The sequence below is a fragment of the Tamandua tetradactyla genome, chromosome 9, assembly GCF_023851605.1.
Source record: "Tamandua tetradactyla isolate mTamTet1 chromosome 9, mTamTet1.pri, whole genome shotgun sequence".
In the NCBI taxonomy this organism is placed as follows: Eukaryota; Metazoa; Chordata; class Mammalia; order Pilosa; family Myrmecophagidae; genus Tamandua; species Tamandua tetradactyla.
Genome location: NC_135335.1, coordinates 35,891,671 through 35,909,762, shown reverse-complemented (window position 1 = coordinate 35,909,762; position 18,092 = coordinate 35,891,671). Strand labels below are relative to the sequence as shown.

Sequence of the window (18,092 nt, the reverse complement as noted above, 5' to 3'; positions counted from 1 at the left end):
TTACCCTTTGTCCCCCCTATTATTTATTTATTCTGTATCGATATATTTTTGCTCATCCATCCATACCCTGGATAAAAGAAGTAACAGACACAAGCTTTTCACAATTCCACAGTCACATTGTAAGAGTTATATCTTTATATAATCGTCTTCAAGAATCAAGGCTACTGGAACGCAGCTCGACAGTTTCAGGTAATTCCCTCCAGCCACTCCAATACACCTAAACTAAAAAGGGGTATCTATATAATGTGTAAGAATAATCTCCAGGATAACCTCTTGACTGTATTTGAAATCTCTCAGCCAGTGAAACTTCATTTTGTCTCATTTCTCTCTTCCCCCTTTTGATCAAGAAGGCTTTCTCAATCCCTTAATGCTGGGTCCCGGCTCATCCCAGGACTTCTGTCCCACATTGCCAGGGAGATTTCCACCCCTGGGAGTCATGTCCCATGTTGCGGGGCAGGGCAGTGTGTTCACTGCCCTGAGTTAGCTTGGAGAGAGAGGCCACATCTGAGCAACAAAAGAGGTTCTCTGGAGGTGACTCCTAGGCCTAATTTTAAGTAGGCTTAGCCTGTCCTTTGCAGGAATAAATTTCATAGAGGCGGACCCCAAGATCGAGGGCTCAACATATTGATTTGGTTGTCCCCACTGCTTGTGAGAATATCAGAAATTCTCCAAATGGGGAAGTTGAATATTTCCTCCTTTCTCCCAGGTCCCCCAAGGGGACCTTGCAAGTACTTCTTTATTCACTGCTCAAATTTCTCTGTGATCTGTCAGGGCATCATACTAACCTGTACAAACCAACAAGATCTCACACCCTATTCAAGATTCCATGTACTTATGCTGTTCAACTAAACTTGACCATACAAGTTAAATTAGGAAATGCACTACCCAAAATATCTGTTTTGCACCAAATAAACATCTCTTCCTTTGGTCTCACACAGAAATTGAAGTTTTTGTGGTTTTTTTTGTGTATGTTGTATGGCAGGGTTCACGTTTCATTCTTTTTTTCATGTGGGTATCCCCTTATTGCAGCACCATTTTTTGATTTTTTGTTTTGTTTTGTTTTTCATTTGTTTGCTTGTTTGTTTGTTTGGGAACTGTATAGGTCAGGAATTGAACCTAGGTCTCCTGCATAGCAGACGAGAATTCTGCCACTGAACTGCCTTGCACTCCCAGAAGTTGAAGTTTTAAAATATGGACCTTATCATCATTTACCCTGTATTCTAATTTACCTTGGTCTTATCCAGATCAGCTTCATTCATAACTCTACTTGAAGTCTTATCACTTTTTCAACTTTTTAAACAGATGAAGCCTGTTTTGACCAGTGAGACAGGCTGCTTGCCATTCCCTCCCTGACTTCTTGTAGGCCTATCTGTATCTGAAACATGCCCTCTTTTGTCATCTTATGTGGAAATTCTGCACACCTTTTAAGGCTCTCTTTGGAGATGGTTGCTCTTTTTTGTCCTCTGCACTCATAATAGGCAACTCTTACTATATGCCAGGCACTGGGCTATAAACTTCAGATCCTTGATCTTATTGCTACCTCACAAAAGTCCTCTGAGGTAGATACTATGATTACTTCTCTTTTAAGTATATAAAGAAACTGAAGCACAGGGAGGATAAGTAATTTGCCAGGGTCACATAGTGAGTAAATTGTGGATTCACCTCTCAAGCTCATTTCTGCCTCACTCTAAGGCCAATGCTTTTTACCACTATATTAATTTTACTCTATTACAGAAGTTGCACACTCAAATGCCTGCAGGAATCAAACAGGTAGTGTAAATGGGAGATTTTTATTTGCATATTAAAGCAAAGAATTATCTATTTTTCTTTGGAATGTTCTTCTGTCCTACATCACTTTTCCTGAAACACAGTCTTCCTTGTTTCGTTCACTTCCTACTTTTAATAGTGTCTTGAGATTAAAAACAACAATAATGACAAACTTCTCTTAATTCTGTTATAAAAGTATCAGCAGCACAAGCTGGTGATGACTGGTGACTGAACATTTGGCTTTGATGTCAGAGAGTAATAGGGAGTGGCAAGGCCTGTGGAAAACTGGAGACTTCATACTCTGTCTGAAAGGGACAGCTGCTGCTCAGCTGCTGCCAATTATTACCATGCAGCTATTTGCCCTGGTATGCCCACATCTTCCTGTTTTTAGCAGAAGCTAGGAATCTATTTTTTTTTTTTTTATGTAGCATGTCCTAATTTTTAAATGTTAGCGCCTAGTTAAAAACAAACAAAATAAAACACTGTATGGGCCAAACAAAACATTTGCTAGCCAAATACAGCCTGATTTGCTGTCAATTTTCAACCCCTGGCATGACACTTTGCCCATTCCTCTCATCTGTTGTGAACTAGTTATTTGTAAATCTGTTTGTCCTGGAAGTCTGTAAACCCCTTAAAAGTAATGGCTATGAAACATATGGATTAAAAATAAATAAATAAAAGGGGGAACAAATATTAAAATAAATTTAGTAGATTGAAATGCTGGTGATTGGTGAAGGAGAGGCATAAGGGGTATGGTATGTATGAATTTTTTTCTGTTTTCTTTTTATTGCTTTTTCTGAATTGATTCAGCTGTTCTAAGAAATGATCATGATGATGAATATACAACTATGTGATGATAGTGTGAGTTATTGGTTATGCAACAAGAACAGAATGATCATATGATAAGAATGTTTGTGTTTGTATGTGGTTATGTATCATAAATAAAAAATAAATAAATTTTAAAAAATGCAAGAAAACCTTCTCAACCAAAAGGGGGAAGAGAGAAATGAGACAAAATAACGTGTCAATAGCTGAGAGATTTCCAAAAAAAAAAAAGTAATGGCTATGTCTTATTCTTTTCCAAATTATTCCACAGCTTACTCAAATCATTGGTTGTTAATATTTGTTAGGTGGATATATTCATGAGTGAATGAACGAGTGGGAAACGAATGGTGAATAAAGATTGTTTATCTGGCTTTTTGGCCCATCACACATTTGAAAGAACCTACTAGAATGGGGGATAAGGGTTCTATAGTTCAGCAATCCTAATGGCAGCTAGAGATGCCTGCTGACAGCCAGGAATGAGACAAAAACAAAACAGAATGAAAAGCTAAAGTAGACAGAAGAACTAAAAAATGCCAGCTATCAAAGATTGGTTAGTCCTCCACAACCAAACCAGTCACTGCTTCCTAGTCTGCTGTTCTGTTTCTAGTCTAACCTTCATACAGCAGCAAAAATTCTCTTTTTTCAAGCCCTGCTACTCTACTTCTCAGATACCTGGCGTGATTCCCAGTTACCTTCCATGTCAAATTGTGCATTTCACTAATTGGTCTTTCTTACCCTTCCCCCTCAGTCTTGCTAACATTTAAATTTATGCTTTTCAGTTCAGCCCAATATTCCATTTTCTTACCCAAAGCCCCTGTCCAAGTGTTCTCTTATTCTACTTTGAACATCTTCAATTTCTTCCTTACTACCATTTCTTTCTTCCTTAAGGAATTAGACCTAAGAGTCCAAAACAAATAAATGGGGCTAGGTCGAGTTGGGCAAGGTTTGGGGAGGAACCGTGGGACCTCAATTCACTGTGCAGTGAGCAGAGTTGGCAAAGGACAACTGTGAGATGTCTGTCTCTGCAGTGGGAACTGATGATGCATCCTTTTAATGATGATAGTAAGCAAGTGGCAAGAGAGAGACATCCTACAGTAGAACAGACCGTCTGCAGACAAGTGAGCTCCCCAGCCCTGGAAATGTTCAAGCCCAAGCTGGATGACCCTCTGTAAAGAATTTTTGCCCTGGTTGGGAATTGGGACTGTATGACGTCTAGTCTCATTTCCAATTCTGAGTTTCTGTGATCTCATGACGTAAAGTCTGAAGGGTTCATATAAAAGCTTTTCAGGTCGTCCCTTTTATTTTTTATGTGCCTGCTACAATGCCATGTACTTTGCATCCATAAATATTTAAAACCTGGCCTTTGCCCTCAAATTGCATATGACTATAATTAAGGGAATATGATAGTATTTTACACGAAACCATGCAAAATATAGCAGATGATGTAATTAGGAGATGAATTGTGCAGACTCTAAGTACGATAAGTTTAGATTAGGGCATATTAGACACGTGTACTTTAGCAGATTTCAAGAAATTCAGAAAAAGTGGGTTTTCACGCCTGAGAGGAAGTTGGTTCAGGCTTGGTACAAATGAGGCACTCAGAAATGATTTTCTGATCATTGTATGATAGCAAACAAATTACTTGCCTCTCTGTATTCTCAATAAAGCAGGACCAATGGTGCCTGCCCTGTCTACTGCATTATGTTATTATAGGGATCAAATCAATAATGTCAGTTCATGTTCTTTTTTTATAACATTTTTTATTGTAAAATATATAGCCAGAAAAGTGATAAATTTCAAAGTACAGTTTAACAAGTAATTATAGAATAAATCTCAAAATATGATATGGGTTACAGTTCAACAATGTCAGGTATTCCTCCTAGCTCTTCTAATACACTAGAGACTAACAAGAAATATCAGTGTGATGAATCAGTATTCACAATAACTTGTTAAACTATTTCTTCTCTGTTATGACTCCTTCCTCTCATTTGATTCTTTTCCCAATCTTCAGGGGTATTTGGGGAATGACTGTTCTAACTTCTTCATATTGAAAAGGGGAGTTGACATGGGATAGGTAAATGTAACCAGTTGATATTCTTGGAGACTGGTGCCTCTGGGTTTCAGGGCTTATCTGGCATAGAAACAATCTGGAAGTTTTAAGTTTCTGAAAAATAAGCGTAGTGAGTGAAACTTTATCTGAGCCACAGATAGAGCCCTGGGTATTCTTTAGGGTTTTCAGGAATACTGTTGGTTGGGGCTTGGCATACTGTAGCAATTTGCAATATCTAGCTGAAGCTTGTGTAAGTGTAAACTCCAGAATTGCCTCTGGATTCTATTTGAACTGTCTTAGCCACTGATACCTGATTTTGTTACATTTCTTTTTCCCTTTGGTCAGGAAGACATTGTCGATCCCAAGATGCCAGGCCCTGGAAGTCATGTCCCACATATAGGGGAGAGTAATGAGTTTACTTGCAGATTTGGGCTTAGAGAGAAGCTACATTGGAGCACAGAAGACGTTCTTTGGAAGTGACTCCTAGGCGTAATTACAGATAGGCTTAGCTTCCCTCTTATAAAACTAAGTTCATAAGAACAACCCTCAAGATCAAGGACTTGGCCCATTAACTTGGGAGTCCCTAATATTTGTGAGTATCAGGAATTTCTCAGGTGGGAAAGTTTAATAGTTCCATATTTTTTCTCCAGTTCCTCGAGGGACCCTGCCAATACTTTTTAATTATCTATCCAATATACTCTGGAATGTATTGGGATATTACATTAAGCTATACACAATTGCAAGATCTCGTTCCCAATTCTGAGCTCCATGTGTTTAGGTTGTCTAAATGAACTGTCCAGACAGGTTAAGTTAGATTGTGTGGTATAGAAAATTTAAGCTTTGTACAAAATAAACATCTCTTCCTTTGGTCACATACAGTAGGTAGAGGCTTTTTGTTTTTTTTTTAATTTTTTTTTTTTGTATAGTATAACATATCTACAAAGCAAAGAAATAAAAAAGCAATCGTTTTCAAAGCACTCCTCAAAAAGTGGTTATAGGAAAGATCCCAGAGTTTGTCTTGGGCTACCATACGATCCTCTCAGATTTTTCTTCTAGCTACTCCAGAATATAGGCGGCTAGAGGGCTTAAATACTTTTTTATCATCACAATCGACTTTTTTTCCTTCTTTTTTTGTGAACAATAACACATATACAAGAAACTATAAATTTCCAAGCACAGCACCACAATTAGTTGTAGAACATATTTCAGAGTTTGACATGGGTTACAATTTCACAATTTTAGGTTTTTACTTCTAGCTGCTCTAAAATACTATTGACTAAAATAGATATCAATTTAATGATTCAGCATTCATATTCATTTGTTAAGTCCTATCTTCTCTATGTATTTCCACCATCACCTTTGATCTTTCCATAACTCTCTTTGGGGTTGTTTGGGCTATGGTTCTAAATTTTTGATATTGGAAGGGTCTGTCACTAGTATGGGGTAGGGAGATGAAACTATCTGATGTTCTAGAAAGGCTGGGCTAGGTTTCAGGACTTATCTGGAGCAGAGACCCATCTGGAGGTTGTAGGTTTCTGGGAAGTAACTCTAGTGCCTTGAACTCTTGTGGAATCTTATAAATTGCCCTAGGTGTTCTTTAGGGTTGGCTGGAATGGTCCTGGTTGGGGATTGGCAGGTTATGATAGGTAGCAAGATCTACCTGAGGCTTGTGTAAAAGCAACCTCCAGAGTAGCTTCTTGAGTCTATTTGAACTCAGTAGGTAGAGTTTTAAAATACAGACAATGTAATCTTTTACCCTGTATTCTGATTTACCTTAGTTCCAACCAAATCAGTTTCATTCTTGTTATCTAATTGAAGTCTGATCTCTTTTCCAGTTTCTTAAACAGTTGCTATATGGAGTAATACTGACTTTCAGAGCTGCTGAACTCTAACTTGAAGCCTTAAGTGTCATACGGGTACCCAAAGTTCCAGGGAAATATCAGGTTATACACATAGAGCACAGCATCACAAAATTTAGAAATAAAACTTAAAGCTAAGGAATAAATATGACTGCTGTAAGAGCTTATAGTCTTGGTCCTAATTTTCTTATGAGTATTTTCTAAAAGAGACCATATTAGTCCTTTTGTTTCTGCTTATTTTGCTCAACGTGATATCCTCAAGGTGCATTCACACTGCTGCATGCCTCACCACTTAGTTCCTTTCTGTAAGCCACACAATATTCCGTCGTATGTATACACCACAGCTTGCCCTCCTGTTTCTCAATCGATGTTCACTTCGGCTAGCTTCTTCCATTGAATGACAAGAACAACCCCGCCATAAACATGAGTATGCAAATGTCTATTCAACTCTTTTCAGTTCTTCAAGTACATTCACAGTAAAGGGACTGCCTAATTGTATGGTGAGGCTATGTTTAGCCTCCTGTGGATGCGTCCACTGCATTACCCTTGGAGGGCGGCACCTTTCTGTTACCCTACCTTGATATATAGATATCAAGCCCTTATCAGATATATGGTTTCCAAATATTTTGTCCTATTGAGTTCATGTTCTTTAAAAACTCTTAAGGTGGTGCAAGGGTAGTTTAGTGGTAGAATTCTCACCTGCCATGCGGAAGACCTGGGTTCGATTCCTGGCCCATGTACTTCCCCCAAAACAAACAAACAAGCAAACAAACAAACAAAAAACAAACAAAAATTCAACAAATGGTGCTGCAATAATGGGATACTCACATGGAAAAAGAATGAAATGTGACCCTGACATATAGCATACAAAAAAAGTAAAAACTCTTAACCGTATCTGTGTGTGACGAATTATGTTTTTTTTTTTTTTTTTTAATGTACTTTTTTATTTGCAAGATTTAAATTATACTGGGCTTTATTATCTGAACTTACGATATTCAAATATGTTGAAACATTAAATGCACAGTGCTGTTGCAGGGTTAAATTATACTAAACTCCCTTTTCTATAATACTCCTCTGCCTTTCTTTGATAATCACATTCTTATATTACCCTGAAGACCCCATATTTTAAATGGCTCAGGATCAGTTGCAACCATAATGTATAGAGGAAAGTGTTAAACGGTGACTTTTCAACTGCACTAGTTCATCAGGAGTAGTTGAACAGGCATTTTGCATTAATGAAACCATAGGTACTTGTGTCTTTGTGATAGTGATTGTTTTTGCATCATCTGGACAGAGCTGATCTTGTTGAGGTTCGTTTTGCAATGAAAAGCTTTTAATGCTTTCCTCATTTATGACTTCCTTTCCTGGGCTCGTGTTTCACACTGTCCCAGTTTACTAGCTTCTGAGTGACTTCCTTCCTATTTTTATTTCTCCACACACTCCCACCTCCTTAGGTGCTATCCATGTACTGTCTTGAAGTTGTCCCTTACATTTTGATATAACTTCTTTCTCTAAGAGAGCTCTTTTCTTCTGCAAACATATTGTCCACATGTGATGAGCAAAAGATTATATTTGAATATCCTGCAATTGCCACATTGATCAAGACACATGTTCTAAGAATCCAGTTTTTGTGACTTTTCTTTTGTTTTCCACAAAAAAATTATCACGATTTATGGGTTCACTCATTCAACAGAAGTTTAAAGAAGTTCACAAAGTAATGTGAATATGATTAATGTTAAATGGAACTATGTGTTGAGATGAGCACAGAGGAAGGGTGAATGAATCTGTCTAGGAAAACAGGTATTAAGTTTATGTAAAAAATATGTCAAAATTTAACAGTGTATTGCAACAATCATTTTAGTTGTTGTTTTTTTTTTCTTTCTTTTTGTCGAATTATGTTTTTGAAGTCAAGAGATTCTCTATCAAAACTTTCTAAATTCCACAGGCAATGCCTTAAGTAGGCAATACTTTTTTTTTTACTGTTGAATAGGTGTGAAAACTATCGTCAGTAATTTTTACAACCATAGCATATGCTAATGATGATGATGAAGGCCACAGAGCATACTGATTAGAGCATGGGCCCTGGGTTCAAATCCTGGACTGACTTCCTCTTAGTTGCAGTTTATTCTTGGGCAAGTTATTTAACTTCTCTCTGCTTTATTTTTCTCATCTGAAAAATAGGGTTTTTGTGAAGGCTAAATGACTTAATATGCTTAAAGCATTTTAACTGTGCCTGGCACACAGTAAATAAATGTGCTCAATAAATATTAACCATTATTATTACTTAAGTATTGAAGGTAACAAAGACTTGTTACACTTGGCATAATTTGGGAGCGCAGAAGGCAGTATAGTTAAGAGAATAGGCTCTGGAATCAGACCTGAGTTGAAATTCTAACTTGTAGTAAATACTTGTAGTACTTGCAAGCACTTGTCCTCATTTACAAAGTAGATTACTAATCCCTACTTCACAATTGTTACAATGATGAAATAAAATAATGCATTTGAAGAGTTTAGGCTGGAGTCCATCTGTGATAAATGCTCCAAGTACTGTTGCTCGGTGTTTAGATCACTGAGGGGGCAGTTAAGTTTATCCCATAGTAAATTTTTACAATAGGCTGTCCTGGCAGTACTGTGGCAACACATTCTTATTAGAGTCACCTGCATTAGTGAACTCTGTCCAGGGCATCCAAGAATCTTTGTAATATGGCTCTAGCCTGCTATTCTAGCCTTCTAGCTCCCTATTGCCTTGCAGATAGTCACATGTTTCAGTCAAATGAATTTATCTGGATTACTTGCTGTCCCTCAGTTTCACGTATTTGCTTGTTCTGTTCTTTCTGCCTGCCGTTCTATACCTACCCAATTTCCTCCTACATGTCTCAGAAGCCCTGCCCTTTCAAAGTCATTTTTTTTACGAAGTCTTTTCTGATCCTCTTCCCAAATCAGAACACTGTCTTCCTCCTTTGAATCCTATAATATGCTTTTTTTTTTAGAAACAAAGAAAACTACCTTTATTTGTACAAGACATGATTATGTTATTTAAAAAGCCTAAGTAATCCATAAAAAGCTGAAAAACTAGTAAATGAATTCAGCAATTGTTCTAGTTTGCTAGCTGCCAGAATACAATATACCAGAAACAGAATGGCTTTTAAAAAGGGGAATTTAATAAGTTGCTAGTTTATAATTCTAAGGCCGAGAAAATGGCCCAATTAAAACAAGTCTATAGAAATGTCCAATCAAAGGCATCCAGGGAAAGATACCTTGGTTCAAGAAGGCCGATGAAGTTCAGGGTTTTTCTCTCTCAAGTGAGAAGGCACATGGCGAACACAGTCAGAGTTTCTCTCTCATCTGGAAAGGCACATGGTGAATACAGTCAGGGTTCCTCTCTCATCTGGAAGGGCACATGGCGAACACGGTGTCATCTGCTAGCTTCTTCTTCTGGCTTCCTGTTTCATGAAAGCTCCCTGGGAGGCATTTTCCTTCTTCATCTCCAAAGGCTGCTGGCTGGTAGACTCTCTGCTTCGTGCTGCTGCAGCATTCTCTGCTCTCTCCAAATCTCCTTCATCCTCCAAAATGTTTCCTTTTTATAGGACTCCAGAAAATTATCAAGAACCACCCAAATGGGTAGAGACATGTTGTCACCTAATCCAGTTTAACAACCACTCTTGATTAAATCACATTTCCAGGGAGATTATCTAATTACAGATTCAAACATACAGTATTGAATAAGGATTAGTCTGCCATTACAAAATGGGATTTTGATTAAAACATGGCTTTTTTAGGGTCAATACATCCTTTCAAACCAGCGCAGCAATGTTACAGGATATGAGGTGAATATACAAAAAATTGTATTCCACATACTAACAAGAAACAATTGGAAAATAAAATAAAAAATAATACCATTTACAATAATAATCAGAAAATGAAATATCCTTATAAATGTAATAAAATGTGTCATATATATATACACACACATATACATACACTACACTGAAAACTACAAAATGTTGCTGAGAGAAAATTTTAAAGACCCACATAAATGGGGTCATATACCATGTACATGATTGAAAGCCTCAATATTAACAAGATGCAGATTCTCCCCAAAAAGATCCACAGATCTAACGCAACCCCAACCAAAATCCCAGCAGGTCTTTTCATAAAATTGACAAGATAATTCTTTTTCTTAAATTCAAGAATATTTATTTCTTTGTTTTTATATAATCTTAAATTTTCTATTATGACCACCTTACAGAATTTTTTTAACATTTAAAATTATAAAATATAATATATATGCAAACAATATATTTCAAAGTACCTTTAACAACTACTTATAGAACAGATTTCAGAGTTTGGTATGGGTTACAGTTCCACAATTTTAGTTTTTCCTGCTAGCTTCTCTACCCTCACTGGACAATAAAGAAATATCAATATAATGATTCAGCAATCATACTCCTTTGTTAAATCCTATCTTCTCTGTTATAACTCCTCCTCCTCCTTTGATCCTTCTCCCAATCTTTAGGGGTATTTGGGCTATGCCCATTCTAACTTTTTCATGTTGGGAAGGTGTGTCAATAATATGGGATAGGGGGAAGGAACTAGTTGATGTTCTTGGAGAGGCTGGCCCCTCTGGGTTTCAGGATTTATCTCGATGGCCTGGGGACCCAGCTGAAGGTTGTAGGTTTTGGGAAGGTAATCTTTGTGCATGACACTTTTGTAGAATCTCAGACAGAGCCATAGATGTTCATTAGGGTTAACAGGAATGATGTTGGTTGGGGTTTGGCCGACCATGGCAATTAGCAATATCTAGCTGAAGTTTGCATAAGAATGGCCTCCAGAATAGCCTCTCTATGATACTTGAATTTTCTTAGCCACTGATACTTTATTTTGCTACATTTCTTTTCTGCCTTTTAGTCAGGAAGGCATTGTCAATACTATGGTAACAGGGCCAGGCTCATTCCTGGGAGTCATGTCCCATGCTGCCAAGGAGACTTATACCCCTGGATGTCATGTGCCACGTAGAGGGAGGGTAATGATTTTACTTGCAGAATTGGGGTGAGAGAAAGAGGCCACATCTGAGCAACAAAAAAGGTATTCTGGAAGTTAGTCTTAGGCATAACTATAGGTAGGCTTTGCTTCTCCACTACAGAAATAAGTTTCATAAGAACAAGCCTGTTCTGGTTTGAAATGATGTATGTACCCTAGAAAAGCCATGTTTTAATCCTAATCCCATTTTGTAAAAGGCAGCCGTTTCTTCTAAACCCTATTCAGCATTGTATGTTTGAAACTGTAATTAGATCATCTCCCTGGAGACGTGATATAATCGAGCGTGGTTATTAAACTGAATTAGGTGAAGACATGTCTCCACCCATTTGGGTGGGTCTTGAGAAGTTTCTGGAGTCCTGTAAAAGAGGAAACATTTTGGAAAATGAAAGGAGATTTGGAGAGCAGAGAAAGCTGCAGCACCACAAAGCAGAGAGTCCATGAGCCAGCGACCTTTGGAAATGAAGAAGGATAAACGCCTCCTGGGGAGCTTCGTGAAACTGGAAACCAGGAGAGAAAGCTAGCAGATGACGCCTTGCTCGCCATGTGCCTTTCCAGATGAGAGAGAAGCCCTGATTGTGTTTGCCATGTGCCTTCTCACTTGAGAGAGAAGCCCTGAACTTCATCGGCCTTCTTGAACCAAGGTATCATTCCCTGGATGGATACCTTTGATTGGACATTTCTATAGACTTGTTTTAACTGGGACATTTTCTCAGCCTGAGAACTTGTTGTAAGTTAAATTACTTGTTGTAATTTAATAAGTTGTAAACTAGCAACTTATTAAATTCCCCATTTTAAAAGCCATTCCATTTCTAGTATATTGCATTCTGGCAGCTAGCAAACTAGAACAAAGCCTCACCAGTCAAGCTAACTCACCTGGGACAGAACAGCCTCTTCAACTGGATATCCACATGCAAAAGAATGAAAGAGGATCTATATGTCACACCTTTTACAAAAATTAGAGTATGGTGGTAAAGGCATGTCTATGCACTTAGGCTGGATTGTATGATGTGTGAATAAAACTTCTTAAAAATGAATAGAGAGAAACAAGTGCTAGAGCAAATGTATAGAAAGAGATGTACCTATTCACTGTCAGTAGGGAAATGAGAGGAATAGCCCATTGGAGGGCAGTGTGGTGGTTCCACAGGAGGTTAGGGATGGGTTTATCATATGATTCTGAAACCCCGCTGCTCAGTATATACCTGGAGAACCTGAGTGTAGGGACATGAATGAACATTTGCGCACTGGTGTCTCTAGTGGCAGTGTTCATGATCCACAATGAGTAGAGGTGGGCCTAAGGGTACAGTGACTGAGAGATGGAAGGGAAACTATGGCATATACATACAATGGACTACTGAGCGCCACAAGAATGAATGAAATTGTGAGGCATGCAACTAGATGAATAAACCTTAAGAGCTTTATGTTGATGAAATGTCAGGAACAAAAAGACAAATGTTATCATGCCTCAATTATATAGACTAACTATAATATAAAAATTCAGTGAACTAAATAAAGTTGAGAGCATGGGATATCAGGTGTGGGCATATTGTAGAGGGTCATAGATTGTAAGCTCTTATAACACTCATATGTTCAGGAGGCGTAACTTAATTCGAAATTCTCAGATACTGAGCTGTTTGTATATAACATGGTCTTTCCCAGAAACTTCGGGTATTTATGTGACACCTCAGCTTCAGGAACTATTTAAAAAGTTGAAGAAGTAATCAGACATTGAGATATGAATGAAACTGATCTGGATAGGACTAAGGTATATCAGAAGACTGGGTAAAGGATGACATCATCCATGTTTTAAAATTTCAACTTCTGTGTGAGACTAAAGGGAGAGATGTTTATTTGGTGCAAAATATATATTTGGGGTAGTGTATTTCCTAATTTAACTTGTATGGTCAGTTTAATTGACCACCATAAGTACATGGGATCTTGAATAGGGCATGAGATTTCATTGGTTTGTCCAGGTTAGTGTGATGCCCTGATAAATAACAGAGTGATTTGGACAGTGAGTAAAGAAGTATCTGCAAAGTCCCCTTGGGCAAATGGGGCGAAAGGGGGAAATATTCAACTTCCCCATTTGGAGAATTTCTGATATTCTCATAAGCAATGGGGACAACCAAATCAATAAGCCGAGTCCTCAATCTTGGGTTTCGCCCCTATGAAACTTATCCTGGCAAAGGATAGGCTAAGCCTACTTAAAATTAGGCCTAAGAGTCACCCCCAGAGAACCTCTTTTGTTTCTTAGATGTGGCCTCTCTCTTTATGCTGACATGGCAAGTGAACTCACTGCCTACCCCCCTACGTGGGATATGACTCCCAGGGTTGTAAATTTCCCTGGCAATGTGGAATAGAATTCCTGGGATGAGCCAGGACCTGGCATTAAGGAATTGAGAAAACCTTCTCAACCAAAAAGGGGAAGAGAGACATGAGACAAAATAAAGTGTCAGTGGCTGAGAGATTTCAGAGTTGTGAGGTTATCTTAGAGGTTATTCTTACACATTATATAGATACCCCCTTTTTGATTTATGGTGTATTGGAGTGGCTAAAGGGAAGTATCTGAAACTGCAGAGGTGTGTTCCAGTAGCCTTGTTTCTTAAAGATGATTGTATAATGATATAGCTTTTACAGTGTGATTGTATGATTGTGAAACCTTGTGTCTGATGCTTCCTTTATCTAAGGTGTGAACAGATGACTAAAAAATATGGATAAATAAATAAATAAGTAATGGGGGGACAAAGGGCAAAATAAATGGGATAGATGGAAATACTAGTCAATGAGAGGGAGGGGTACGGGATATGGAATGTGTGAGTTTTTTCTTCTGGAGTGATGTACATGTTCTAAAAAATGGTCATGGTGATGAATACACAACTATGTGATGATATTATGAACCATTGGTTGTATATCATCTATGGAATGGTTGTATGTTAAGAATGTTTATGTTTGTATGTTGTTTTATCAATTAAAACAAAAAAGCCAGACACAAAAGGATGAAAAATAATAGGGCTAACAAATGTTAAAATAAATTGAGTAGATTGAAATACTAGTGGTCAATGAGAGGGAGGTGTAAGGGATATAGTATGATGAGTTTTTTCTTTTTTATTTCTTTTGCTAGATTGATACAAATGTTCAAAAAAATAATCATGGTGATGAATACACAACTGTGTGATGATATTGTGAGCCATTGATTGGGCACCATATATGGAATGTTTAAATGTTAAGAATGTATGTTTGTTAAGGCTTTACAATAAAAAAAAAAAAAAGGAGCAAGCCTCATGATCAAGGGCTTGGTCCATTAACTTGGGAGTCCCTAATGTTTGAGAGACCATTTAAATCCTGTAATATGTTTTTAATGTATCTCCTAAAGCCATGATCCTAGTATTATACTGTATTTTATCTAATCTAAGAGGTCATTGATTATAAAATACCATTATTTTAAGTAACATTAAGAAAGCAAAAAGCTGCCAATTAAATGGACATGCCATCAGTTCTATCAGAGGTGTTAAAATGTGGAAAAATGTATGCCTTGGAAGTGATGGGTTTTGATGGTTCTTTGTGAATGTGTGGAATTCATGCTTCCTCACTGGACTGTAATTTACCTGAGAGTGGGAAGGGACTGTGATTTTCCTCATTTTGATTTAGCTGGGGCCTAGCACAATAAGTATGTGATTAAGTGGCAATAGTAAAATAAATGACCTTTTTTTTCAGAGGCATATGGATTAACTAGCCCCCGCATGTTTTCTCCAGTTGTCCAGCCTTTCAGGTATTATTAGAAAAGTTAGTGTCCTCAACTGTTTACCCATTGAATCATTTTTGGCGTCTGGCTTCTGGGCAAGAGGAAATTAAGACATAGAACTAACCCCTTTGTGGCTTGTGATCGAATGGGCTGCCAAAGTGTGGTGAGGGAATAGACTTTGCAACCAAATGCAATTCTTAGCCATTATTTTTCTCCCTGATGCATAAGCACTGTTTCGTAAGGAAATAACGTTTGCTTTCTGCCCATTAGCAGACCTCATCATTTTGGTTCCTAATTGTCCTTTTGTCTTGTCTTGTCTCCTGTTTAGTATATATGACCTCGCATTTAAGCCCGATGGAACCCAACTGATTTTGGCTGCAGGAAACAGATTACTGGTAGGATTTTGTATGAGTTTCCTTTTTAAGTGCTTTTTTCCCCCTCCGCCTTATAAGTACTCTGAAATTTGACCTTTTTTTTGAGATAAGAAAAGCTGGGGCAGAAAACTGGTCTTTACTTTTTAATGGGGGAAGGAAATGGGCTATTTAAAACAGGTATGTAAACTGTCCATCATGTAGGAATTTGTGAACAATACCTTCATTGGAGTCATTAATCTTTCCTTTTACTTTGAGACACCCATGAAAGAGCTGAAAACAATTCATCAAATGCCTTTGAAACTGGGCTGGTGTCAGTTCACATTTTGTCATTTTGTCCCCCTGAAAAATGCAAGCAACAGGATTAACAGTGCTTCCTCCATGAGCAGTGAGATAACCTGACCCCAAATTTTAGGCATTGGCCTCTACCTAAATAATTCCATATGGATGCTGTCCTATTTTTCATATTTTCAAAGAACAAAAGCTCCGTCTGAAACTTATCCCAGTGTATAAAAGTAACTTTCAGGAAACTCTTTATGTTTGACCTAAAAGCCTTTATATTATCTCTCTTTCCTCCTGCGTAAATCCACTTCCTCTAGCTTTGTAGTCTTTAGATATGCAGACTATCTCCAGCCTCTGTATAGTAACTGCATAATCTTAAAACCATGACTAAATTGTTCTGCAGACTCATTCTTTCCAGGGTAAATAATCCAGATCCTTTTAATTTTTCTTCATAAGTTATCTTTTCTAACAGTCTAGCCTTTCGGAAGGATTTCACCTTGATTTTTTCAGATGGTGTGTTTTTTAAATCTCCACCTTTGTATAGATGCTGCACAGCTATAAAATAGCTTTAATCCATATTTACTGCTGGGTTTTCTAACTCCCTCCTATTTGTAAACTCAGAACCCAAGTCTGTGACTTTCAAACTCTTGGTTGCAAATGCAAGACATCTCTGTGAGACTGATATTAAGGGGCAGGCCTAGTACTAAAGCTTAATCATGTTGTAGTTACCTCTTTTTATGTACTGGCCTTATTTAGGAGGTCCTGCCTTGATTGGGCATATATCCAAATTCAGGTAAGAATGAGTGAAGTTTGTAGTAAAATTCCAACTTTCTTTCTCAAGCATTAATGTCATGTTGCTGGTCACATGGAATACAGAATTGGGACTTCCACTTCTTAGGCTACTCAGCTTTATGTCATACTCTTTTTGTCTTCTCAGTGCAATTTTTTTTTTGAAATAGATTTTTTAAAATTTATTTATTAATTAAAAAAATAAAGAAACAAAGTAAAACAATATACATAATCAATAATTCACAATATCATCACTTAGTTGCATATTCATCATTTCTTAGAACATTTGCATTAATTCAGAAAAAGAAATAAAAAGACAATAGAAAAAGAAATAAAATGAACACAGGAAAGAAAAAAAAAAGATTATGCCTACCATACCCCTTACCCCTTGCTTTCATTGATCACTAGCATTTAAACTAAATTTATTTTAGCATTTGTTCCCCCTATTATTTATTTTTATTCCATATGTTCTAACTGATCTGTTGACAAGGTAGATAAAAGGAGCATCAGACACAAGGTTTTCACAATCACACAGTCACATTGTGACAGCTGTACCATTATTCAATCATCCTCAAAAAACATGGCTACTGGAACACAGCTCTACATTTTCAGGCAGTTCCCTCTAGCCTCTCCATTACATCTTGAATAACAAGATGATATCTACTTGATGCATAAGAATAACCTCCAGGATAACCTCTCGACTCTGTTTGGAATCTCTCAGCCATTGACACTTTGTCTCATTTCCCTTTTCTCCCTTTTGGTCGAGAAGATTTTCTCAATCCCTTGATGCTAGGTCTCAGCTCATTCTAGGGTTTTTCTCAATCCCTTGATGCTGAGTCTCCATTCATTCCAAGATCTCTGTCCCACATTGCCAGGAAGGTCCACACCCCTGGAGTCACGTCCCACATAGAGAGGGGGAGGGTGGTGAGACTGCTCATTGTGTTGGCTGGAGAGAGGGGCCACATCTGAGCAACAAAAGAGGCTCTCTTGGGGGTGACTCTTAGGCCTAAATTTTAAGTAGACTTGACCTATCCTTTGCGGGGTTACGTTTCATATGAACAAACCCCAAGACTGGGGGCTCTGCCTATAGCTTTGGTTGTCCACACTGCTTGTGAGAATATCAAGAATTCAACTTGGGGAAGTTGAATTTCTCCCCGTTCTCAAAGGGGGCTTTGCAGCTACTTTTCCACTCACTGATCGAATCACTCTGGGATTCATTGGGGCATCACTCTGGACAAACCAGCAAAATCTCATGTCCTACTTGAGATTCCAAGTACTTACGGCATTCAAACTATCTACATAAGTTATATTAGGAAATGCACTAGTCAAAATATAAATTCTGTAACAAATAAACATTTTTTGCTTTAGTC

The 18,092-nt window shown here is 37.7% G+C and overlaps 1 protein-coding gene across 6 annotated transcripts in view; it reads left to right on the top strand.

The window, feature by feature from the left end:
• The window catches only part of IFT122 (intraflagellar transport 122), a 134,379-nt gene that overhangs the window by 1,202 nt on the left and 115,085 nt on the right, over positions 1-18,092 (top strand). For all 6 annotated transcript variants that reach the window (XM_077116480.1, XM_077116479.1, XM_077116478.1 and 3 more), the window contains exon 2: positions 15,609-15,675. In XM_077116480.1, the coding sequence (XP_076972595.1) occupies positions 15,609-15,675 (67 nt within the window). The remainder of the gene's footprint in view (positions 1-15,608; positions 15,676-18,092) is intronic.